The 24,490-nt window shown below is 51.0% G+C and overlaps 2 protein-coding genes and 1 non-coding gene across 9 annotated transcripts in view; 2 read left to right on the top strand and 1 right to left on the bottom strand.

The window, feature by feature from the left end:
- Window positions 1-20,662, bottom strand: part of LRSAM1 (leucine rich repeat and sterile alpha motif containing 1) — a 38,721-nt gene extending 18,059 nt beyond the window's left edge. For 3 of the 7 annotated variants that reach the window (XM_081803640.1, XM_081803642.1, XM_081803645.1), the window contains exons 1-14: window positions 20,528-20,662; window positions 19,995-20,151; window positions 17,912-18,018; window positions 17,436-17,492; window positions 16,831-16,875; window positions 15,702-15,779; window positions 14,525-14,593; window positions 12,750-12,834; window positions 11,586-11,707; window positions 8,262-8,352; window positions 4,890-5,020; window positions 1,705-1,734; window positions 1,146-1,268; window positions 740-879 (exon numbers count right to left, since the gene is read on the bottom strand). In XM_081803640.1, the coding sequence (XP_081659766.1) occupies window positions 740-879; window positions 1,146-1,268; window positions 1,705-1,734; window positions 4,890-5,020; window positions 8,262-8,352; window positions 11,586-11,707; window positions 12,750-12,834; window positions 14,525-14,593; window positions 15,702-15,779; window positions 16,831-16,875; window positions 17,436-17,492; window positions 17,912-17,983 (1,043 nt within the window). In that variant the 5' untranslated portion in view covers window positions 17,984-18,018; window positions 19,995-20,151; window positions 20,528-20,662. Of the gene's footprint in view, window positions 1-739; window positions 880-1,145; window positions 1,269-1,704; window positions 1,735-4,889; window positions 5,021-8,261; window positions 8,353-11,585; window positions 11,708-12,749; window positions 12,835-13,860; window positions 14,493-14,524; window positions 14,594-15,701; window positions 15,780-16,830; window positions 16,876-17,435; window positions 17,493-17,911; window positions 18,019-19,994; window positions 20,152-20,527 lie in introns of those variants that run through there. The other 4 variants (XM_081803644.1, XM_081803643.1, XM_081803639.1 and 1 more) reach the window with 4 other exon arrangements.
- On the top strand, window positions 20,660-24,385 carry RPL12 (ribosomal protein L12). Its single transcript, XM_006737141.2, has 7 exons — window positions 20,660-20,794; window positions 21,381-21,454; window positions 22,493-22,591; window positions 22,954-23,035; window positions 23,612-23,698; window positions 24,057-24,169; window positions 24,335-24,385. Exons 1-7 carry the CDS (start codon window positions 20,758-20,760, stop codon window positions 24,338-24,340), a joined length of 498 nt encoding a protein of 165 aa, XP_006737204.1. The 5' UTR covers window positions 20,660-20,757; the 3' UTR covers window positions 24,341-24,385.
- On the top strand, window positions 23,399-23,527 carry LOC115942301 (small nucleolar RNA SNORA65). The gene has a single exon (XR_004076903.1). It is a non-coding gene; the product is annotated as a small nucleolar RNA SNORA65 (small nucleolar RNA).
- Window positions 24,386-24,490: the final 105 nt, after the last annotated feature.

Here is a 24,490-nt window from a genome sequence, read left to right as displayed (position 1 = left end):
CCCCAGCTCCTCATCTGCAAAATGGGATCGTCATGAGAAAAGCTTCACGGAGTATTTGTAAAGAGCGAATGAGAGACTATACACAAAGTGCTCGGCATGTAAGCAGCACCCGACAAATGGTAGCCTTCCGGTCGCTTGCCTTGGTGGGGAGAGCACGCTGCGTGGCACGCGGCAGGCCTGCTGGCTCGCTCGGGCACCGTGTAACGGCTGCGTGACGGAGGAGCGAGTGAAAAGCAAAAGGAGGCCTGGAAGGAACAGGGGACATAGCGAAAGCCTGTTTCTGGAGGCTTTCCCCAAGGGACCCCAACTAGAGATTCTGGAGACCTCTATCTGGCTTCCTTTCCCCCAAGCCCACCGAGACTGGCTCCTAGCCCCGCCCACCCTGGACAGGATTTGGTAAGGCAAAATCTCACTATGGCTGACCTCAGCGCAATGGGTCACTTGGAACCTAAACTACTGGAGCAGGATGTGATCTCAACTCTCCTGTTACACCCACTCATTTCACAGACGGGACACTCGGGAGGCACGGGTCTGAGGACAAGCCACAGACCAGGTCACGCCCAGAGCAGATTCTTTTCTCTTTAGGCTGGTGCAAACTGCAGCACCAAGACTGGACCCTAACAACAAAAACCTCAGGCAGGAATCGAGACTCTAAGGGAGAAATGGATCCCTATCCTGGGCTCTTCAAAGGGTACCGATGTCAGGGAAGGTCTCTGGGTCTGGGGAGTGGAGGCCTGACCTCTGGTTATCCTGCAGGAGTTTCTGGATCCGGTTGGAGATGTTCTGCTCCGTCTGCTTCAGCTGCTCGTGCAGCCGCTGCCGCTCGGCGTCCAGACAGCGCTGCCGCTCACTCAGGCCCTGCTCCAGCCGGGACTGCTCCTGCAGCAGGACAGGCAGCCAGCCTGAGCTGGCAGCAAGGGGCCCTGTCCTGCCAGGCGCTTCCGTGTGATCTTGGCCCAGGGCTTCCCCTTGCTAGGCTCGGGGTGTCCATCACACACGAGGAGGCTGGCTAGGGGATCTGTAAGGGCCCCCCAGGCTCTGGAAGATCAAGGGAGAGCGCTTACCCCCACCGCCTCCCCACAGCAGAGGGCCCCCCTGGCAGGGAGTGTGCAGACAAGCCTGACCCCACTTGGCCATTCACGGACCTCCTTGACCGTCTGAAGGATCTCGTCCTTCTGATTGTTGCTCTGCTGAAGGAGCTGGGCATGCTCTCGCTGCCCGAGTTCCAGACGCCGTTCAAACTCCAGTTTCTCCAGCATCTTCTGTTCCTGCAAGAATACAGATCCTGGCGATGACTGGCAAGGCTCTGTGGGCGTCAGGACATGGGAGGAGGGTGAATCCACGCCTCAACTCCCAGTAGTGTGGGCTGAAGGTCTTCACACCGAGCAACATCCTCCAAACCCAGTGCCTCCCATTAACCATCCCCCACCCCCCGGGCCCAATTGTAATAAAACATTCTGTTCACTGGCAGAGGCTAGAGGTTTAAAGTCTGGGGTCCCTGAGCCTCAGACTGCTCATCTGTGAGGTGGAGATACCCTTTCACCACCGAGGCTGCGTTAAGGATGTGGTGAGGCAATGTAGTTAAGAGGAAACCTTTAGTTTACCATCTAATTTAGAGACAGGAAGAACTTGTTCCCTCAAATCTTTTATAATAGATCTTTGATAAGAAGAAAAGTGGCCAAGGGAAAAAAGACATTTTCTTACCTTCCTCTTCTCATAGTCTGAGAACCTATTCTGGGGGGAAAAAGACAGTGGTCAAGAGAAGGTGGCAGCAGTGGGATTCCCGGCCTGTGGCCAGAATCACGGGGCAGCCAGAAACCAGCTCCACCCCTAGAGCACTGTGTCAGAATGGGGGGGGGTGGAGGGGGACGAGAGGGAAGGGTAGTCTGATAAAGGCTCCCAGAGGGTTCTAGCAGACAGCAGGGCAGAGAACCACTGGGCTTGGCACAGGGTAGGAAGCTCTTCAGGATAGTTCTGGGGGTGCAGCCCTGAGAAGGTGTAGTGCTCCATAAGGGGGACCAAGAAGTGGAATGTGGGATTCCCTGTCCGTACAGCATACCTGCAGTGCCCCAAAACTCTAGCCCACCAAAACACAAACACAAAGGGACACGTACAAGTTCCTGCAGAATTGTTCTACAGAGTAAAAACCCTGGCAATAACTCAGATGGTTACTTCAGTAAGTCATGGTGATTCCATGCAGTGGGTCACACAGCTATCAAGTAACGGGGTGAAGGTGGGGAGTTGCAAGGAAAGAGGTCTGCCACCTTTCACTCTGTGTGTGCAGGATTCTGTTCTCGTAAGAACAACACAACAAAACTCAACTTGGAGTTTTGTATCTGTTCAGATCGGACTCAGGAAGGAGATGCATTAACAGTTTGTGATGATTACCTCCAGGGTGTGGGACTGTGGGGTGGGGGGGGGTGACTTCGCTTAGTTTACATATTTCTGTATTGTTCAGACTTGTAACAAGGAGCATGAATTACTCTTATAGTTACACATCAACACACACACACAGATATCTTTAAGTGGCCCTTGTATTTAGTTATCCAGCTCAGAGGCCAGGATCAAGCTGTCTGAGCTGTAAAAGCAGCATATTATAAGGAAATCGGGTTTGTCCCATGCTGAGGTAGGAGTAAAATTTTAAAATTAACTTTTAATTATACAGATAATATCGGAATATATTCTCTTCGTAAAAAATTAAAACAGCACGTAAGGTATCCATGGACCATTCCCCAGCCTGATCCTCGTTCCCTTCTGCCCCCCTGCCATGTAACTACCATTACCAGACCCGAGTGCACGCATTTATTTATACATAATTTGTGCCTTTGGAAAATACAGAAGATTTGTCTGTGTGTGCTCATATATAAATACGTTTTAATGAAGGCAAAATTCATTCTGTAAAATTCATTCTTCTTAGTATGCAGTTCTAGTCATGTAATGGTCACTACAGTCAAGATAGAGAACCACCCCATTACCCCCCCAAAATTCCCTCGTGCCCCTTTGTCAGACTGTCCTCCTACCCACCCCCCCATGTTAATGGCTATTGCTGATCTGCTCTCCTATATATTTGAACCTTTCTGAACATAAAAAGGGCACTAAACTATATCCACTGTGTTCTGCGGCCTGCCCTTTTCACTCATCCATCTGTCCCGTGATCCACGCCTGGACAGATCTAGTGCATAGTAGGGACAGGACACAGATGGCTCAGCCTTTGCCCACTGGCAGACATTTAGGGGGCTTCCAATATTTCCCTACTGCAAATAAGGCTGCAAGGAACATTCTTGTAAATGTCTCCTTGCACAAGTGTCTCTCTGTGTGTATGTACCAAGAAGTGGGACTCCTGGATCATGGGTGAGGGCCACAGCCACTTAAATTTTTAACCCATATTATCAGGTTATCTTCCACAAGTGGGAACACCGGTTTCCATTCCCAAGAGCAATTTATGAGGCCACTGTTTCCCCACACTCTGGCCAAGAAATTATCAAAGTGACACTTGTGCCAATCTGAGGGAGGAAACAGTATTTTGTTGTTTTAGTTTACCGGTCTCTGATTACTAGGGGAATTGGTTTTTTTTCACGTTTACTGATCATCTGTACTGTTTTTTGGTTAGTTTTTAAGTACGCTCTATGCCCAACGTAGGGCTTGAGCTCATGACCCTGAAATCAAGAGTTAGGTGCTCTACCAACTGAGCCAGCCAGGTGCCCCTCATCTGTACCGGTTTATTCTGTAAAGTACCTGTTGATAGATCTTTGGCTTTTTTTTTTTTTCCCTCTTGGGATGGTTTTCTGCTTCTTACTGCTTTGAAAGAGCTCTTTATATGTTCAGTCTGCTAATCCTGCATCAGAAATGTTTGTTGCAAATACTTCCTGAGAGTATAAATGGACATGATTTTCCTGGATCGAGATCTTCCCCCTCTCTAGTTCTCACTGAGCTGCCAAGAGAAAGACAAAACTACGAAGGCCTACATGGTGGCACTGTCAAACAGGGAAGGGGGGCACCAGGGAACCAGAGAGGAATAAAAAGTCCTTGGAAGGTAAGAAGTCAAACCCTTGGCAGCTGGTCCCCACCCCCCCGCCTGCCATCAGAGGCCCCGGGCTCTGGGCCCCCTGTGGGAGCGCAGGGGGGGGACAGAGGTGGCTTCTGACTGCCTCCACTGTCAGGTGCCCCTGGCTGATGCGGCCAACTCTGACCAAGCTTCCTCTATGCCCGTCCTGGGCCAGCTCGCTCCCTGGGACCGGGGGGTGGGGGGGGGCAGCCCCTTGCTGTCCTGACACGTGTGCCTCCCTGACTGCTCACAGAGAGGAGAGCATGACAGGAGTCCTGTACAGCAAGGGGCACCGAGGCACGAAGTACTTGCTGAGAGACAACAAGGAACAATACAGACACGATCCCCAAGCTCCCCAAGCTCCATCCAGCAGGGGAGACAGACATTAAACAAATCATCTCCCATGTAATTCTTCACTTAGAGCCGTGATAAGTGCTCCCAAGGAAACGTGGGGCACCCGGAGAACATAGAGCAGGAGACCTGACCCGGGCTGATGTGGCGGGGAGACTTTTCAGAGGACGTGGGATTCAGACACAACTGAAGGATGAGGTGGAGTTAGCGAGAGAGGAGCAAGGAGAATTCCAGATTGCGGGGGGGACTGCAAGTTCAAAGGTCCCGAGGGGTTCAGGGAGCAGAGAGGAGCCTGGTGCATGTTTGGTGAGGTGGTGGGGTGAGGGGGCACAGGCTTTGTGAGAGCATCTCAGCACACTGGTCCGGATGGAGGTGAATTCTAGTTTGGTGGGGGAATCCAGGGCCTCCAGCTCTGACCATCCCCCAAGTGCCCAGGGCCCCCTGGGTGCGCCCCGCCCCCCCCCCCTCCTGTCAGCAGGCAGGTACGCCTTACCTGCCACTCTACCTCCTCCCGGGAGAATCTGTCCGTGGGTCCATCAGGGCTGTTCCGGGAGGTGTTGGCTCTGTCCTGCTCCAGGACCGGCAGCAAGTACTGAGAAGGAGGGTAGTATTCCAGCCCCGACTCTGCAAGAGAGGACACAAGCTGACCAGGAGGGAGGGGACAGAAACGTCAGCTCCTGCAACCTCTGACTTCCTCCCCAGCGTCCTGTCCTATCTGCCTGGTCCACTGCTCCCCTGCCCTGGACTGAACCGGGCCCTCCATCTTGCTCACTAGTCCTAATGCCAGGGCCTAGAATATGGCAAGCACTCAATAAGTGTCAGCTGAGTGAATAGATATGCTGGCCAGCTGCCTCACCATCCACGTGAGAATGAGATGGTGAGAAAAGCCTGGATATTAGTGAAGAAGCCTGGGTCCGTAATCTCCTATGTGTATGAGACCTTGGACAAGACACTCACCTTCTCAGGCCCTGCATAATCTCCTATATAACTTGACAGGGTCTCCTATATAACTTGACAGGGTTCATACTCTTTACCCATTTTTGAGTGGGTTGCTTGCCTTATTCTTGTAGATTTATAGGTGCTCTTTATATACTGTAGCTAATAACCTTGGGCCTATAATGTACTTCTTCTTCTAAATGGTAACCTTTTTTTTTTTTAAGGATTATTTATTTATTTATTTGACAGAGACACAGCGAGAGAGGGAACACAAGCAGGGGGAGTGGGAGAGGGAGAAGCAGACTCCCTGCCGAGCAGGGAGCCCGATGCGGGGCTCGATCCCAGGACCCCGGGATTATGACCTGAGCCGAAGGCAGACGCTTAACGACTGAGCCACCCAGGCGCCCCTAGATGGTAACCTTTTTAACTTTAATGATGGGATCCTTTTGAGGTAAAGAACTTTTAGATTTTAATATGGTCAAAGCTGTCTTTTAAAAATATAAACAGGAAAAGAAATACTAAAAATGGCCAGTAGGCGTATGAAAAAATATTCAAAAAACCAAGGACATGACATTACAATAATAGTAGGCTGCTTTTATCCACCGGAATAAAAAAACTAAGAAGAACTTTAAAGATGACACACCAAGTGTTATTTGTGGGAAGGAGAAAAGGGTCCTCTCAGAAGCTACTCACAGGAACCTAAACTGCTGCAGCGCACAGCGCTTGGCCCCTTTCGCCTGCCAGCCCCACTGTGGCCTGCCCTGGAGGAATACGCCCACGGTGCCAGAGAGGGCTGGGTTAACGTGCTTACAACAGTGGAAGACTGGAAATAAGCTCACGTTCACTATAAGAGGAAGGCTACATAAGCTGCGGGGCTCCAACACGTGACATACTAGATAGAACTTTAAAACAAGACAGATGCATCCGTCATGAGATAGGAAAAGGCCCAAGGCCTATTTTTGAGTGAGAAAAGCAGGGCTCAGAATCACAATAGTGCACTATCTTTTGTGGATTTTAAAAGATGTTTTTCAGAGAGCAAACCCCCCAAATTTATGTACATATTTATACATACTACACCGTGTAAACAAATTGAAGAATTACTTCTTAAGCTGCAGAGCAAGCCTACACATGTTCACTGCCTTATTCTTTGTCTTCTCTATACCTAGAAATCGCATAATTGAAAAATCTTTTTAAGGAAGATAAAGGGTTTGGGTGGGGGGATGGGTGGCACAGGAGAAGGGGATTTAGAAGCACAGGGAGAATCAGCCTTAGACTTTTAGCTGGTGCCAAAGGTTGAATGCAGTGCTTGAGTTGCTCATGACTTTCTTTGTCCCTGCAATGAAGGTTCCTTTCTGAGAAATGAAGGTCATGCAGGGAAAAGCATGGGAAAGAGCTGGAGAGCACGAGACAGAGAAACAGAGAGAGACTGAAGCTCTGGTGCCAGCTGTGTCCAAACAAGACCAAGTCTTTGAACTTCAAGTTATGAACCTCAAAATTCAATTCCTTTAATGGCTTAAACAAGATGAGCACTGAGTCACGTACAGAATTAAGTCCTCATGTGGTACACCTGAAGCTAATGTAACACTATGTTAATTATACTCGAAGAATTTGTCTAGCTCGGCTATTGGCTGGGGTACACATCGGAGTCACCTGTTGCTCGAAGACTAATTTGGTAGGTGTGTGGCCTGAGGAGCCGTTGTGGGATGTGTAACTTTTTTTTTTAACTGAAGTATCACATACATACAGAAAAGAGCAAAAACTCTTCACGTATAGCTTGGTGAATGTTTAAGAGTGAAATCACCCTTATGAACAGGACTCGGTTTGGGGTCAGTGCTCGTGTGCTGATAAAAGTGTCTGCGAGGTTCACCGTGGCCGTAGCAGTAAGACTGCTTTTTTTGTTCCTTTTGACTGCTGTATCGTATTCACGTGTGAGTCTGAGACAGCGTACTGACCCGTTCCACCACCGACGGGCATTTGGGTTGTGTGCGGTTTGGGCTATTATGAACAGTGCTGCCGTGAGTATTTCTGTACTTGGCTTCCGACATATATTCATATGGACAGATCCTTTCCAACTTCATGGCTTGCCCTCTTTCCCTAAATGGTGTCTTTCTGATGTTAGTGAAATGTAATTTATCAACACTCTATGGTTGGTGCTGCCTGTTGAAGGAAGAAATTAAGGTTCTTTTTCCCCACATGAATATCCAGTTGATCTGGAATCACGTATGGAAGACTTCGCTTTCCTTTCTTGTTGCTTTGCCATGACATCTGTCACCCACAGCTGTATGAGTCTTGGCCGTGTTCTACAAGTTCCCCAGGTGACAGGAGCCCCTAATTAAGACCATCTGCCAGACGGGAGGTGGCCAGGTACTCTGCCCTCCCCTCTGGGCACCTGGACCAATGGTGGCCCTGGGTTTTAGCTGCACTGTCACTTCTCCAAGTCCAGTCCACCGTGGCCTCGGTCCTGGATGACCCCAATGACCTCCTAACTGGTCCCTGGCCTCCACACTTGCTTTCTCCAGGCCCTTCTCCCTGCAGGTGGAGTGAGCCCTGTCCTGTGCAACACACCAGGCCCCAAGGGCCTCCCCAGCCCCCTCTGCCACACGCTTCCCACTGCCCTACCCTTCTAGGCCCTTCAACATGCTTCTCCTCCCACCAGCAATGGCCTTCTCTCCTTCCTAAGTCCTAAACGCCCTCAGGTTTCAGCCAAGCCACTTTCTCGGACCTTCCCTGATGCCCCAACCTAACCAGTAACTCGATTTCCTGTGACCATCTGCTTTGCTTGTGTCTCCTGCCAGATCTGGAGAGCTCCGAGCAGGCGGGAACTGTGGTCCCCCCGGTCTCTGCTGTCCCCCAAGTCTGGGCTGGCGCAGGGCGGTTGCTGGGACCGTGCTTCTTCGCTGAGCGAAGGAGGCAGGCTGCCTGGCTTTACCTTTGCAGAGGAACTGCTGAATGGCCCGGGTGCCGGCACTGCACACTTCCTGCGGGGGGTAAACCATGGACGAGGCGTCGAGGCTCAGAGTCTGTAGACACAAGGGGAACCTCTTTATACATGTTGTCAACACAATCCCAAAGCACCTGGTTTAGTTACGAAGCTGTGTTCACCGTGTCCTCTGCTGAGCAGGGGCAGCTTACCTGTCTTGTTCCTGCTGCGTTCCCAGCACCTAAAATGGTGTCTGGTGTGCAGCCAGCACGTGATTCACGGTTTTGGATAAAAACTTAAATAAGTGGGAAAAAAGGAAATTGGAGGACAACGTACAGCATAAGATTCCGTGTTTGTTAAAAGAAATACTCCTATTCTCTCACATTAGTATATTTATAAAAAAACGTGTGGAGGAATATATATCAAACTCAAAATGGTTTCCTCTAAAGGGGAGATCCTGGGGTACTTTCTACACGAAATTGGAATTTTTTAACAATGTGATTTTTTAAGTAAGAAAAAACCCAATGTTTATACGGGCACACATGCACCTGCTTCTGGGTTTATGAGGCCCAGGAAGCAGGGACCTGGTTCACACAAATGCCCACAAAGCTGTCCACAGCCCTACCGTGAGGTTTCCCGTTGTTCTTGTTTGTTGAATCAAGCCCTCCTGCTATCCTCTTCTTCCCAGAGGCCTCCTGGACTTGGCACGAGTTATCTAAAGCCCCTTTCAGGAGCCCATATCCTCTCTGCCTGGGACAGACAGGCCCGCCCCAGGGGAAGGCCTGAGGGACCAGGCCGGAAGTGGCCGAGTGGGGAAAGCAGCTCAGACGCCCCCCAGGCCTGGCGAGCACAGCCCTTCCACCCGGGGACACGCACTGCAGGGGGAGCCTGCCCTGGAGCACAGGAACCAACTGCGTGAGGTTGAGGGGCCCGAGAGCAGAAAACCCCATCCTGGGAGGCCGAACCTAAAGAAAATTCACCCACATGGGTAATACTGATCACCAACAGGGAAGTTGGGTGCTGGGGCTGCACCACCTGGTTTGGTGGCCACGAGCCACGCCTGGCCATGTCGGTTTACGTTGTAACTGACTAAAATGAAAGCGAATTTAAAGCTCAGTCCCTCAGTGGCACCAGCCACAGGTGGCCGCGGCTGTGGGCCGCGGGACACACAGATGCGGGTGTCCCTGTTATCGGCGGGAGCAGCAACTGGACAGCGATGCATGCGGTCAGACCCCAGCTCGTCCTGTCCCAGCTGTGTGCCCTTGAACAGGGCAGCTGACTTCCCTGAGGCTCGGCTCGGCTCCCTCCGAGTTCAACGGGCACGATAGCACCCAGCGGCAGGGCTGTTTGATGGGCAATAGATAAAACGTGAGAAAGACCTTGGCCTTAATCGAGAATGGTCACTTATGGTCTCATCCTGAAAAAGGGTTTGTCCAAGGTGCCACCAAGAAGCTCAAAAGCTTTTTTTTAAAGAATGGATGTAAAGTACAGCACTCCCAGAGCTCCCACTAGCTGACGTACGAGGGCTTCAGAATCAGCGTCGCTGTGAGCTGTGCGCTCAGGTACAGTGGCCACTAAGCACATGGGGAGTCTGGGTGGCTCAGTCAGTTAAGTGTCTCTCAATTTCAGCTCGGGTCATGATCTCAGGGTCGTGAGATCGAGCCCTACATGGGGCTCTGCGCTCGGCGGGGAGTCTGCTTCTCTCCCTCTCCCTCCGTCCCTCCCCCTGCTTGCATGTGTGTGCTCTCTCTCTCCCCAGTAAATAAATAAATCTTAAAAAAAAAATGTACAAGTCAACATGTACTTCCTTGGTCATACTAGTCACACTCCAGTGCTTGAGGGCCACACGTGGCTAGTGGCTATCGACTTGGGACAGCACAGTCACTGGACATTTCCATCACTGCAGAAAGTTCTGTTGGACAGCACTGTCTCTCCAGCCTGCCTAGGGAGAGGGGCTGACCATCCTGTCCATTCTCAGGCTGGCTGCCACAGCGGGAGGGACCAGCCCCTGGGGTCAGCCCCCTTCCTTTGCGGTCTACATGCTCACCCACCCACTTCTGATAAAGATGCTGATAATCAGCAGTCTGGACTGAGAGGTAATTCACCGATGGCTCATCAGAGGGTTCTGGGATGTTGGCCAGACTATGTGTCATCGTGGAGAGGTAAGTCCCTGTTCCAGAGGCTGAGGTGCACAGAGGTGAAGAGCACACTGCCTGGTTTTCAACCCCATCTCTGCTATCACTGCTGTGTGGCCCCTGGGCAAGCTCCTTAAACTGCCCATGGCCTCGCTGCTTCACCTGCAAAGGGGCACAGCGGTATCTGGCTTGCAGGATATTCTTGAGGATTCAGGGAACTGATGTAGATTAAGCACCTAGCCTTGTAAGCACCAGATAAATGTGGCCTGTCTTGTCATCACAACCGTAAGGGCCCCCACCTTCCCTGAGCAAGCTGCCTTGTGTCAGTGTCTGTTAAGGCCTGAATTGTGTGACCCCCAAAAACATATATATGAAGTCCTAATCCCCTGTTACCTCAGATGCCACTGCATTTGGATGTAAGGTCTTTAAAGAAGTAAACAAGTTCAAAATGAAGTCACCAGGCTGGGCCCTAATCCAGTATGTCTGGTATTCTTATCAGAAGAGGAGATTTGGACACAGGCCCATTGAGAGGGAAGATGACGTGAGGACACAGGGAGAAGAGAGCCATCTACAAGCCCCGGAGAGAGGCCTCAGAAGCAACCAACCCTTCCCTTGGACTTCCAGCCTCCAGAGCCGTGAGAAAATAAATCTCTTGTTCAAGCCACCCTGGCAAACCAATACAGTGACCCAGGAAGGGCTTGTCCCCCCTCCCTGTTCTGATGCTCAACTTCCACACCTCCAAGTGAGGCTGCTCTCCCCGTCACAGAGCTCTGGGCTCTTCGCGCTCTGGACCCTCCAAGACACAGCAACTGCCAACCACACCAGATCCCCCATTCCTCCCTTAACACCTCCTGTGCTGTGCACCTCCTGCGTTCTCTGTACTGTCCCCTGCACCTGAATGCTCCGTTACCCGTGTCTACTTCTCCGAAACGAGTTCCTCTCTCCAGGTCCGGCTCAAACACATCTTTCACAGAGTGTCGACCCTACCAGGATTCAGCGTTCTGTCTTCACTCCAGGAGTGTGTATTTCTGTCACTGTCACGGCAGCAGAAGTCACGTAATGACAACTGCTCGACATCGCCCTCTCTGTGAGCTAACGACCGAGCCCAGCACTTCCTGACGAGCGCAGGCACTCAGGAACATGGAAGGGGGGTGGGTGGGCCAGGGCGAACCCCAGGCAAGAATGGTTCCGCACTTACTTCCAGGGCTCGAACATGCGCGAGTAGCTGTGGTAACCTCTGCATCTCGTTCTCGCTGATGTCGAGAGTACGTAAGCTTCGAAGTTCCCCCAGGGTGTCTGGAAGCTCCTTCAGCTTGTTATCTGGAGAGATCCCAATGGCACAGCTCAACTTCCCAAAGCCCCTCCACCAGCTTCCTGCCTGACGCCGCCAGGACCTGGGGGCACGTGGGTGCCTCACTCTGATCCCGGGGTGTGCGCCAGGTCCTGAGACCTGAGGCTCCGTGAGGAAGGGCACAGGGATCCAGTTTCAGTGGCCTGGGTTCAAGTTCTTACTCCACCACTTACTAGCTGGGTGACTTTGGAAAATGGACTTTACCTCTTTGGGCCAGTTTTCTCATGTAAAATGGGGATAATGATACTGTTTGGGCTCATAGGAGCATCAAAGGATTCCACGAAACTATGCATATGAAGCCCTTAGCCTTCAGCACAGTGCCTGTCACACCGTAAGTGATCGATAAACACGGTATCATTATTTTTACCATCATTTAGATGTTACCAATGAGTAAATTAAGGCATTTTGTGCAGAAAGTGCTTAAGGACAACCAGAGGACACGAGGGAGCTGGGGGTATGGGAGGCAAGCACCCTGCATGTGACTCTGGGCTCTGTAACTATCACACTGGGTGGTCTTGAGCAAGTCACGGCTCCCAGCCTCTTTTCTTCCCCTGTCAAGTGGGGGGCACCCCTCCCCGTCCCTGCCCGATGGACTTGGGAGGCTCGCTGCATCGCCAACTGAGGAAGCGCTCCTCCCCGAGGGTGAAGCGCTCGCTGTCAGAACCTGTACCGTGGCTCCTGGACGCTCTCCCCCAGCTAGGCTGCCACTCCGACCGTGCCGCATTACTACAGATATGGGGGCCCGAGTCCGGGAGCCTGGCTGTCAGAACTGGCTAGCCTCCTCTCTGTAAGGCCCTAAAGAGTCACAGGAACTCTCCAGACACCCTGTCTCTCATTACCATGGAGACAGACACCAACCCCCCCCAGAAGGGGGTCAGTCCATTTTATAGGGACGCTCCAGGACTGGCTGCCCTCCTGCTCAGTGGTTCCCAGGAGGAGCACTCTGTGGATGCTGGCCGAAACAGCCCAAAGCCGACCGAAGTCACATGGACAGGGCGTTCTGGCCCCTACCTTTCACGTTGAGGGTCTGGAGCTGGATCAGGTTCCCAATGGAACGTGGGAGATACGTCAGTTGATTCCTTTCCACATTCAATACCTAAGAGAAAGGGGAAAATGACACGAGAACCCAGACACAGAGAATCGGGTCTAGCCCTGCTTCAAGCCAGGCAGCATCTGGGTGCCGCACACACTTTAACTCCCCCTGACAGCCCTGCGAGGAAGGCACCGATGGTTATGATCCCTCGGGCTCAGAGTGGTGAAGTCACGTGCCCGAGAGAGCAGAGCCAGACCTGGAGCCGGTTCTTGCTGAGATTCCACCATTTATGGAGACCACAGAATGCCCCATGATGGTCCCACAATCAAGCAAGGAGGAAGAAGGGGATGAGCAGGTTCAGGGACCTGGGGGAGGCAGCCTATGACAGGGCTCTAGGAATCCCAGTGCTGGGGGAAGGAAGCTGAGCTGCATAAAGGCAGCGGGATATGCCCAAGGTCTCAAGGCTGGCAGCTGGTGGTGCCCAGACAGGATGGCAGGTCTGCTGGATTCCGCAGACCGTGCTCCCTCCTGGATGTGGCACTGTGAGGGGAGCAAGGCCAACAGGATGGCATGCTAAGTACTCATTAAACATTGATGTGATGGAAAGCTAAGGAGTCATTAAAAATAACGTGGCAGATGAATATTTGATGAACCAAAAGATGGTTAGGAGTTACTGTCAGGTATCCAAAAGTTACAAATCAATGAATGCAACAATTCTATAAAAATATACACGTTAAAAAAAGTCCCCAAAGATCCTACACCCAGGTATTCACTGTGGCTTCCTAAGTGGTGACAATTCCTACTATCCTGCCACATGTTCTGTGTGCCCTTGGGCACGTGACAGGCATCCCTCTGGACCTCAACTTTCTCACCTGTAAAATGCAACATCACCCACATCGTAGGGTTGTTCATTCCCATCATTTCTTGGTCTCCTCCACGTTGGAGGCAGCGTGTGAGGTGGGGGTGCAGCCCTCCGAGGACTACGTCTCCGTCAAATCAGTAAACCCTTCATTAGGAACTACGCACGGCCATTAGTGCTCCCAAGGAAACAAGCTGGGGCTGAGACAGAGGCCCAGAAGGTGGATCTACTTTGACAGGGAGGTTGGGAGGGTTCTCAGGGACATTTGGGCTGACAGAGGATGAGCCGCTCAGGCAGAAGGGAGAGCTGAGGTCCGCACGGAGAGGCCCTGCGCAGTAGGGCAGGAAGGCCAGAAGGAGCTGACTGCCGGGAGCGAAGGGGACAGGAGAGGAGGCGGGACGGCAGGTGGGCCCATCGTACAGGGTCTGAAGGGGCACAGTGAAGAGAATGTGTTTTAATGTAAGTGTGAAGGAAAGCCGCTTCTTCCTCTGTAAAATGGGGCTAATGCTAGCACCTGCCTGACAGGGAGGCTGCAGGAAATCAGTAGATAATAGGAGGGAAACGCTCAGTTCCTTCATGCCCTTGTGGGCATGCGGGGGGCCCACGACTGATCCGAAGTGGGACGATGAGTCAGAGTGCTGAATTCATCATTTCCTGCTTCCTCCTTGTGGAAGCTCACGATGAAATCCCAAAAGCACAAGCCAAAAATATGGCATGGAGATTCCCACAGCTCAGACTCCCATGGCCAGGGCATCACCGAGCTTCCTGACGGGAAAGGGGCAGAGGGCGCCGGTGCCCAGGGCGGCCGTGGCCAGAGCCCCACCAGAACTCTCCAGGCTCGTGCAGTTTCTCACTTGCCGTCAGAGGCAGGTGTTGTGTGTCCTGCAGCCATACCTGGAGGGCAGTCAGCTGCCCTATGTCGTCAGGAAGAGCTGACAGCTGATTATCGTGAAGATCCAGAACCTGCAGGAGGAAGACAAGGTTAGGGGTCACAGTCACCAACTGAGAAAGCCCGCAGACCTCTGGCTCTGGGGAGGTGAGAAGATACCGGGGCCCCTTCCTGCCTCTGGTGTTGAAACAACACCAGCCCCTCCCTCTCCAACTACGGGATCATTCCATCTCAGCTCCTTTTTCAAAACCATTTCTTCCTTTTTCTTTATCAAATATTTATTTTTAGCTGTTGAGTGAAAACAGTATGCTATGAAACTGTATGCCTAAGTATTTATGTTAAAAAGGAAAACCCTCAGAGTATAAGCACATTTACGTAGAAAAAGACTATCAAATATGCAATAATATACTGACGGTGGTTCTCTGGAGTGTGAGATGACATTTTTCCTCCTTTGCTTAATTGTATTTGCTAATTTTTTTAGCAATACAAATGAGCAAACAAGGCATAGATCATATATACGGGTACATAAATATGTTCCATTTACATATATATGAAATAGAAACATGCACAAGTATAAAATACATATTTAAAAGATGTATAAAATGTTATTTGTTTTACTACAAAAATAACAAGTGTTGGGCTAGAATAATAAAGAGAAGTAAAAACCACCCCAACTCCTACAAACCAGAGTTAACCACGAAAGCCACTCTGATGCCTGATGCTGCCATTTTTTTCTATGGCGTGCGCCCACGGTCAGCTCATGTTCACGTGGAATAATCCCGAGGCCACAGGCCACATGTACTGTGAATATGTCCCAGGCCCTGTCCCCGAGAGGCTGTCAGGAGGAAGTCAGCCCCACACCGACCGCATGATGCCCGGCGTCCCTCCGGGGCCTTCTTGTTTGGGCCCGTCAGTCTCCACACTCTGAGTTCACCTGCTCTGAGTTTTCTGCTTTGCCTTTCTACCTGTTGGGCAAGTTCCCCTGAAGGCAGGGCCTGTGGCTGGTTATCTCTGCAACCCCACCCCATGCACAGCACTCAGGTGCCCCATAAACTGTGCTAATCCAACCCCAGCCTGACTATTAAGTTAGGCTCGTGTAGCATTAACTTTAACAAAGGGAGCTTGGCTGTCACGTGGTACACCAGGCAGAGTCCCTGAGCCCTGGGAGAAGGGCCCCAGTACCTTGATGGTTATGAGACTCAGGAGGCTGCAGGATTTAGGGAGCAGGGAGGTGAGGTGATTCGTGTGGACAACCAACACCTGTGTGGGAAAGACGTGTGGTGTGTCAGCCGGAGGGAGAGCAGCAAGCACGGCAGCCAGCCTGGTGTAGGATGCACTGCAGACCCTGCATGCCCGCTCTTCCCTGCTTTCCCAGACACTGCAATGGGGGACGTGGCTCAGAATCGTGGAACCTCCAAATGGGGAATCAGATGACCTGAAAGCCTGTAATTTCAAGGGTGGAAGGGATCTTCGAGGCCTAATGCTACCTCCCATCCTGAGAAGGGTCCCCATGCAGCTGTCCTGATTGTAACCTCCCCCAGCGTCAGCATCGTCATGTGGGGAACAGAGAATAATAAAGTACCTGCCTCTGAGGGCTGCCTGTACGATTAACAAAATAACAGACAAAAAGCACTGAGCCCAGGGCTGGCCTGGGGTCCGGTGCTCAATCCGTGTCATCTGTTGCTATTTGTATAGCATCGACCCCCACATAGAAACTTCTAGTGTCAAGGAGCTCACTAGGCTGTTTCTATGGAACATTTTTTACCTCCCTTCATTAGATAATTCATTTAGAATGCTCCTAGTTGTCTACATGCAAAGCCGCGATGCCTTTCCGAAAAATCATTCATTCCATTCTTACTCTCTCTGCCGGGTGACCAGAACGAAGTAAGTACAGCTTTCATTGTTATGAACAACAAGGTCACCCCGTGTTTACTGCGGCAGGCGTCATACCCGGTGCATTCCAGTCTCCACCTCCCTCCCTCCCTACGTGTCACTCTTTTAATTCTCATGCTACCTCTGTGAGAGTAGAACTAGAAATAGGAATGTCTTCATTTCACAGATGAAAAAAAAGGATGTAAGAGTTGGCGGAAGTTGCCCAACTCACGAGGGCCAAGGCCAGGATGTGACCCAGGCCCATCTGACACCAAACTCAACTCTTCCAACTGTGCAAACACCTACTTCAAGCTGAAAGGGTGAAAATCAGGGAAAAGGGAGATGTCTACGCCAAGAAGACAGTGCCTAAAAGTCCCACCTGATTTCAAACAAGCAAACATGCAATAAACAAGTCTATGAAAATGAAGATCCACCTTACCTTCTTCTGTAGAACTTTGCATGTTGCAAAAGCTCCAAATGGAATCTAAGATAAGAGAAAGAAGAGTCAGTGCCTCCCCTCCTGCCGGTTTTTGTTTTCTGAGTGGCACACATGTGAGGGAGAGATGCGGCAGGAGGTGATCAAGTGCAAAATCCTCATGTGCAGAGCAGCCGAGAGTGTGATGAGGGAGGCTGGTGAGGAATGCTGCTGGGATATGGTCAGCCCTCCCCTGCAATCAGCTGGCAGGAGACTGCCCTGCCCGGCCCCAGCCCGCACACCATCCCCAGCCCGCACACCATACCCATCAATAGCTCTATTGGGGCAAAAGAAAGATCTCTGGTGCTATACAGAAGCTGGAGAAACCCAGATTCTTCCAGTTCCCTAGAAATCTGTGGGTACATTTTCTAGACTCCTTGATTCTCATAGACTGTGTTGAGGCCACCGATCATCTCAATTCTTTTGAATGAGAATAAAATCCAAGAACACTTCACTTGACTGATGTTTCTGGTGTTCTAAAAGCCCCAGTCCACATCTTTCTCAGAGACATGTGATCCAAGAAAAAAGGACAGATCAAATTCACAGCCAGAACACCAGCCCCGATTTACCTCTGAGAGCTCACATTTAGAGATGTCAAGAATGTCGTCAGCCCCAGCTTCTTTTGCCTGACAGTAAAAAGAATAATAAAAAATGCGTTCAAACAAAACACCTTGCAGAGCGGACAAACCAGCCAAAGAAACACAGGATCAAGTTGCTGTAAGAGACCAAAGACACCATCTGGTTCAACTAATCCATTTTTCAGGTGCACCAATGATCCCTGCTTCAGTGGGGCTTGAGGTCCAGCACGAAAGAGCAAATGAACAAGTAATGACAACTGTCATCAGTTCCCTCGGGAGGGAAGCGGAAGGCACTCCCAAGTACCAGACGGGAGGCCTCACTGGTCTGCTTTGAGTCAGAGATCTCCTCTGGGGGTCAGGGAGGCAGATGGGAGGGAGGGAGCACGTGGCTTGTCTGGGGGCAGCGTGGAGCCCCATTCCATGAGGGCAGAGGCAGAGATGGACTCAGGAAACCCATTTTCCCTCACCAGACACATCTGATACTCCAGGCGTTTCCGAGCGTCTTCACTGGGTTTCCGCTTCCGGAAGAAGAGCGGCATTCTTTTTTCTCCCCCCTGGAGTAATCTTCAGGACTCTAGGGCACAGGAGAGAAATCAGGGCCTGGGGACCCAGGACAGGCAGCACACTACCGCAGAACGCATAGCTGATCTGCCGGACTGTATGACCCTTGATGGCTGTGTCTGCGTCCATCTCAACCACCCATCTGTGCCATGAGCCCAGCACAGCAGGTCTTTCTAAGGATGCTCTTTGAGAATGTGTAACAGACGGGACCGATGAATCACTTCTAGTTCCTGAAACACTGTCAGAGTGGCATCGGCAAACCAAACACTCCACCAGCTACATCATAAGCAAAGAGATCTCTTAATTGAATAAAAATTCCAAGGCAATCCTCAGACACCTTACCACCCTCACAGCTACTGTTCCATCTGATTCTCACCACAGCCCGGTTTAAAGTGATGAAACGGGCGCATGAGCTCAGTGATCTGGTTATATGGCCTGGATTGTAGCAAAACCAGTTTGGAGCTCTGTTCTTTCGAGTCCTCATACTGTGGGGTTTGCCCAACTCCTTCATGCTCGAATAACTTAGCACACACTAATTACAGTGTCCTGAACTCAGAAGCCAGGTGCTTACTGCCTGCCCAGTACCTGCAAGTATCAGCACTTGATAAGGGATAACAATGGGCCCAGGAAGCAATCATCCAGGAAAGCTTATGGTTAACAGCACAGGCTTTGGGATGAAATGTAACTGGGTTTATGGCAGTTCCTCAAAAAATTAAAAATAGAAATACCCTACGACCCAGCAATTGCACTACGAGGTATTTACCCCAAAGACACAAAGGTAGTGATCAGAAGGGGCACCTGCACCCCAATGTTTATAGCATTATCAATAATAGCCAAACTATGGAAAAAGCCCAAATGTCCATTGATTGATGAATGAATAAAAAAAATGTTGTGTGTATGTATATACACAATGGAATCTCACTCAGCCATCAAAAATGAAATCTTGCCATTTGCAATGATACAGCTAGAGTGTTATGCTAAATGAAATAAGTCCCTCAGAAAAAGACTAATACTATATGATTTCACTCATATGTGGAAATTAAGAAAAAAAAAACAGATGAACATATGGGAAGGCAAAAAAAAGAAAGAGGCAGGCAAACCATAAGAGGCTCTTAACAATAAAAAACAAACTGAGGATTGATGGAGGGAGGTGGGTGGCGGATGGGTTGAATGGGTGATGGATATTAAGAACAGCCCTTGTTATGATGAGCACTGGGTGTTATATGTAATTAATGAATCGCTAAATTCTATTCCTGAAACCAGTATTACATTATATGTTAACTAACTAGAATTGAAATAAAAAATTGAAATAAAAAAAATGTAACTGGGTTTGAATCCCAGATCTGCCATCCACCAACCATATCACCTTTGTTCAATCTCTCTGAGCCTCAGTTTCCTCATCTGTATAACAATCTTACCAATACCTGGTTCTGGGAGGATCCAGTGATTTCATATATGTAAAACTCATAGCACATTACCTGGCACATAATCACTGCTCAATCAATGTCAGCCACATAGCACTATACACCTGACGAATATTTATTCAGGGCCCACTACAGCTAGGGGGAAGATGCAGTTGAAAAGATACACACCCACTCCTCAAGGGGAGGGGTAGAGATCACAGGTCTCCTCCCATAGCGGCCTGGGCAGTCTGGGGAGACTGCCAACCTGCAGAGCTGGCTCAGGCTCCTCTTGTCACCCCACTTGCCAGCAGGGGTGGGGAATAGTCTAAAAACAGCCCTCCCCCATCCCTCCCAGATGACAAGCTCTTCTGCTCCCCAAGGACTAACCCTCTCTCATCCCGTCCCCAAAGTCCAGCCCTCCCACCACCTCCCCCACAGTGATCATCCCTTCTCCATCCCTCCCATAAGATCAGCTCTTCCCAACCTGCTCCCCGATGTCCACCCCTCATCCATTCCTTCCCCCAACGTCTAGCCCATTGGAAGAACCACACCCATTCTCCCCAGGCTGGAGTGGGGAGAGCCCCACCTGGCTTTGTGGGTGGACAGGTCACCGATGCTCCTTCCCACGGGTGGACCTGACGGCAGGCAGATCACTCGTAGGGCTTGGTCATGGACACAGGGTCGCAGACCACCGGGCACGAGCCCGGGCGGAGCCGGAGTCTGGTCTCCTCCAAACGCAGAAGCTGGGGACCGAAACTCAGAATCTCAGAAAGTCATGCAGACCAGGATGACGAAGTCTAAGACTGAGAACCACAGAATCTTGGAATTAAGAGTTGGACCAAATTTAGACCTGAATAAAATTGTTTCGATAACCAAAATGCACATATCACGAAGGAGCTAAAAGGGGACCGGGGGTCGCCATGGCCCTACGGTCTCGGAATGGGGATGCGGACCCCTTAGGGGAGGGGCGGGGCTTTGCGACCGGGACCAAAGGGTGACCCTCACGATAAGGAAGAACAGAGAACAGCGGGGCCCTGGGGCAGCCCTCTCTTGTCTACCGCCCCCCCCCAGGCGAACCTCCCCGAACCCCCCCCTTCTGAACCCCTAGTTACAACTCACCGCGGAGCCGGCGTCAACCTCGGGCACCTGCCCACAAGTAACACGGCGGCAAGGGCGTCGCTGGGAGGCTGGGCGGAGCCGACGGTTCTCGCGAGAATCGCGCTTTCCTGCCTATATCCGGCGCAGTCAGAAGACCTTCCGGTCTTTTGGCTTTCGGCTCGGGGCGGCAAAGGTGCAACTTTCTTCGGTCGTCCCGAATCCGGGTTCATCCGACACCAGCCACCTCCGCCATGCCGCCTAAGTTCGACCCCAACGAGATCAAAGTCGGTGCGTGCTTTAGATGTGGCTGGGGCTGCGAGATGGAGCGGAGCATCCCTCCTCCCCGCAGCCCGTCGGGCCTCCGGCCCAGCCGCCGTTGCCTTTCCCACGCCGGGCTTTTTTAAGTTGCTGCCTGCTAGAGGCCTTCGCAGTGCAGCGATCAGGGCGCTGTGAGGTCCTGGCCGAGTCTCTGACTCATTCTGGGCCTCAGCTTCCCCACGTGTAAATGGGGAGGGAGGACCGGACGACCTGTGGTGGCTTTGCAGCCCGCACGCCTTAGGGTAAGGTTTGTGCCCGGGCGCGTCCCCCTTGCACTGGGTTGGCCGGTGGCCGGGCTGTCTCCACGCCGGCCCGGTGCAGGCCTCGGTAGCCGTAGCTGAGCCGAAGGCTGCTGTCCCACGTGGCCCTTGGAGCGGTCCACGTCGGGGGAGGCGGCTCGCCCGCTGCGGTTGGGTGGCTTTCTTCGCTCCCAGCTGAGGCTCTTGGTGCTGTTCCGAGAATTGACAAGTGGAGTGGTCAGCCCCAGAAAGATTCGGAGAGAGGGCTGTGGCTCCGGGCTCCCTCCGCAGGGACACTGATCTTTTCTTTCTCCCAGTGTACCTGAGGTGCACCGGTGGCGAAGTCGGTGCCACTTCTGCCCTGGCCCCGAAGATCGGCCCGCTGGGTCTGGTAAGTCATCCTCGTGGAGGGCGGTTTCTTAGCTTGCATTGGTTTGTGCAAACGAGACTGGATCTGAGGTGCCTTCCACGTTGACGGATTGGCAACCCCTGCTGCACCTCGAGCCTCTGAACTGGAAGGGCTCCCATAACAAGGTCTTATACGAGATTGGAACGTGCTACTTTGAAGCTGTGACTTTCACTCTCCAGGGTCAAGATCTTAACTGCGGGCTTAAGTGTACATGAGGCGTGGGCTGGAGGTCTTGTGTGAAGGTTTAGAAGAGTAGCTTAGTGACACTGGGCAGCCTGCTTAGCCTGTTGTTTAGTCAGGGCAATGGGCCTATCACTGATGGGGTTAAATATCGGTAGAGAGGATTAAATGGGATGTGGGTTAAGATCCTGGTGAACTTAACATAGAAGCTTGTATAACCTACTCATTAATATGACCAGCTTCACTGATGACCCCCTCCCTATCTACTCACTTCTCCATTTTGTGCTTTTACTGAGCTTGTGTTTCTCTGAATAGTATTAGGCCTTTATTCCTTGGACATTGGTCTCCTGAACCAAACATTGTTCCCACGTGGGCTTGCTTAACCAGTGTGTTACACTTTTCCTTGGCTCTCCATTTAGTTGGCACCCGCTGAACGTCTTTCCTGTTCAGGCTAGTGGTCGTTAGGAAGTCTAAGTAGTAAATGCCCAGATCCCATCCTTGCAGACACCTGGTGTCTTTAGAATTCTCCCAAGTGATTTGAATGTAACCAGTGTTGGAAATTCCTACGTTATCGCATGGGTCCTTATGGGAGGGTAGGTAGGTGAGGGACTTTGCCATCTTACGACCCTGGGCCTGCATCCCCAAACAAACTTCACCTCTAGCCCCATCTCCCTGATGTCTGCTACTGTGATAGCCATGCCTTGATTTGGTAGGTGCAGTTACGTGCTTCAAACAGTGCTGTGTGTGCTGGCCCAGGGTGTCAGCCAAGTGAGAGGGATGGGTTTGCAGACTGTACATCAACTCAGAGCACAGTGTGATGATACACCTTTCTTTCTCTAGTCTCCAAAAAAGGTTGGTGATGACATCGCCAAGGCAACCGGTGACTGGAAGGGCCTAAGGATTACGGTGAAACTGACCATTCAGAATAGACAGGCCCAGGTACTTGGTTTGAGGGGGAGGGCAGAGGTCGCAACCCTCTGGGATTCCTGGGGGGAAGGTTTTTGCCACCTGCAACCAGTCGTGAGCTGCTGAGGGCAATTTTAAGTGTGGGGAAGGCTTTTTTGAGAGGATGGATCAAGAAAGAGCAAAGATGTGGGCCTAATACTAACTCTTGTCACCTGTGTGACATTGGGCAAATCACTGTGTCTCTTAGGCTAGAACATGTTTCGATTGTGACAATAACTCGAGAATGTACAGCAAACCCAGTCTGGCCCGTGTTTTTTGAGAGCCAGGTTGCAGTATTGATGGTCTTCCTTAGAGGGTGGAATGGGGCTTATTCACATGGAGAATCTCTTCTGCAGATTGAAGTGGTACCTTCTGCCTCTGCCCTGATTATCAAAGCCCTCAAGGAACCACCAAGAGACAGAAAGAAGCAGAAAAACAGTGAGTGGCCTTTTCCCTGGTAGTTTGTGAGTGGTGTCATCTACCCAGTGTGATAATTTAGCAGCATGTTTTCCCTTTGATGAAACCTAGGGGGAGGAGTAGAGGGATTTGATAAGCTGTTAGCCAGGCACCCCCAGGAAGTGTCGTGTGGCTCCCCAGTCCCTAACGTGAGGCTGGCCCTACTCAGTGCTTGCAGGAGGGAAACAGTAGGGTGAAGTGATAATGATAACCAGTTATCAGGCCACTTCTGAGCTGGATGATGCTCTGAACAGCTTAACCCCAGTAACCAAAACTTGTCTTTTTTCATATTTAAAATAGTCTCATTTGTATAAGATTAGCAAAGACTTGATTTTGCCCCAGCCACCCGCCACTGCACCCGATCAGTTTCTGTTGGCTGGTGCAATCCAGTGGTGAGCTGATAGTAAACCCCAGCTTAGGAAACAGGGTTGTTCTGCATGTGGATGACTCTGTGCCGAAAGCATGGGAACAGCCTGGAAATAAAGACAAGGGAGTGCATGATGTGGTCTGCTTTGGCCTTGGGTGACCAAGCTTAAACGCTGTTTTTCTTTTCTGCAGTTAAGCACAGTGGAAATATCACTTTTGATGAGATTGTCAATATTGCCCGACAGATGCGACACCGATCTTTAGCCAGAGAACTCTCTGGTAAGTGGACAACATAGAACCACCTTGTTATATGGGGTGTATTCAGTGTGTGGTAGCATTTCCCAATTTGAAGGGAAGTTACTGTAAGATCTTCAATTTGGGTGGCAGAATGGCTTGGTATCAGTGAATATTAGGGGCTGGAGGTGTTTGCGTATGAAGGGACCTATGGAGACTTTGCATTAAGAGCTTACGTAACTAAATGGAGTTCGGAATCTTGGATTAGAGGAGTGGGAATGTCATTCCATAAAATAGGATTAATTCCTCCTTGCCTTCTGTGAAACTCCCAAGTATTTCCCCATGGGTATCTGAGGATCGTGAGGGACTGAAGCTCCTCTGATGCTACTTTTCTGAATTCTAGGAACCATTAAAGAAATCCTGGGCACTGCCCAGTCTGTGGGCTGCAATGTTGACGGCCGCCACCCTCACGACATCATAGATGACATCAACAGTGGTGCGGTGGAATGCCCAGCTGTAAGTGACTTCTGTTTCACTTGCCTAAAGCAGGGTGAGAGCTGGAGGAAGGCTAACGTATTCATGGACATGGGCTGGAACAGTTCTAGAAATGGTCAGTAGTGGGTTTGGACTATAAGATTTTTTTTGTCCTACTGACATAAATTTCTTTTTTCTTTCCCACAGAGTTAACTACAAGGGAAAATGTTTCAATAAAGGATCATTTGACAACCAGTGGACCTTTTGATGTGGCCTCTTCCTTGGGGGAGCTAGCTCCTTTGTGGTCAGATGGTGGGCCAGGGTGGCAGAACCTGTGAAGTAGTAGCTATTTGGGTAACAAGT

The sequence above is a fragment of the Leptonychotes weddellii genome, chromosome 14 (assembly GCF_054177405.1).
Source record: "Leptonychotes weddellii isolate Sample4059 chromosome 14, ASM5417740v2, whole genome shotgun sequence".
Lineage (NCBI taxonomy): Eukaryota > Metazoa > Chordata > Mammalia > Carnivora > Phocidae > Leptonychotes > Leptonychotes weddellii.
This window is presented reverse-complemented; position numbering and strand designations above follow the sequence as displayed.

Excerpts from the sequence above, each read along its gene's own strand:
- RPL12 (XM_006737141.2), top strand. The coding sequence starts at position 20,758 with ATGCCGCCTAAGTTCGACCCCAACGAGATCAAAGTCG. Across the intron at positions 22,592-22,953 it reads TTCAGAATAGACAGGCCCAG|ATTGAAGTGGTACCTTCTGC; the intron begins GTACTTGGTTTG and ends TCTCTTCTGCAG. Across the intron at positions 23,036-23,611 it reads CAGAAAGAAGCAGAAAAACA|TTAAGCACAGTGGAAATATC; the intron begins GTGAGTGGCCTT and ends TCTTTTCTGCAG.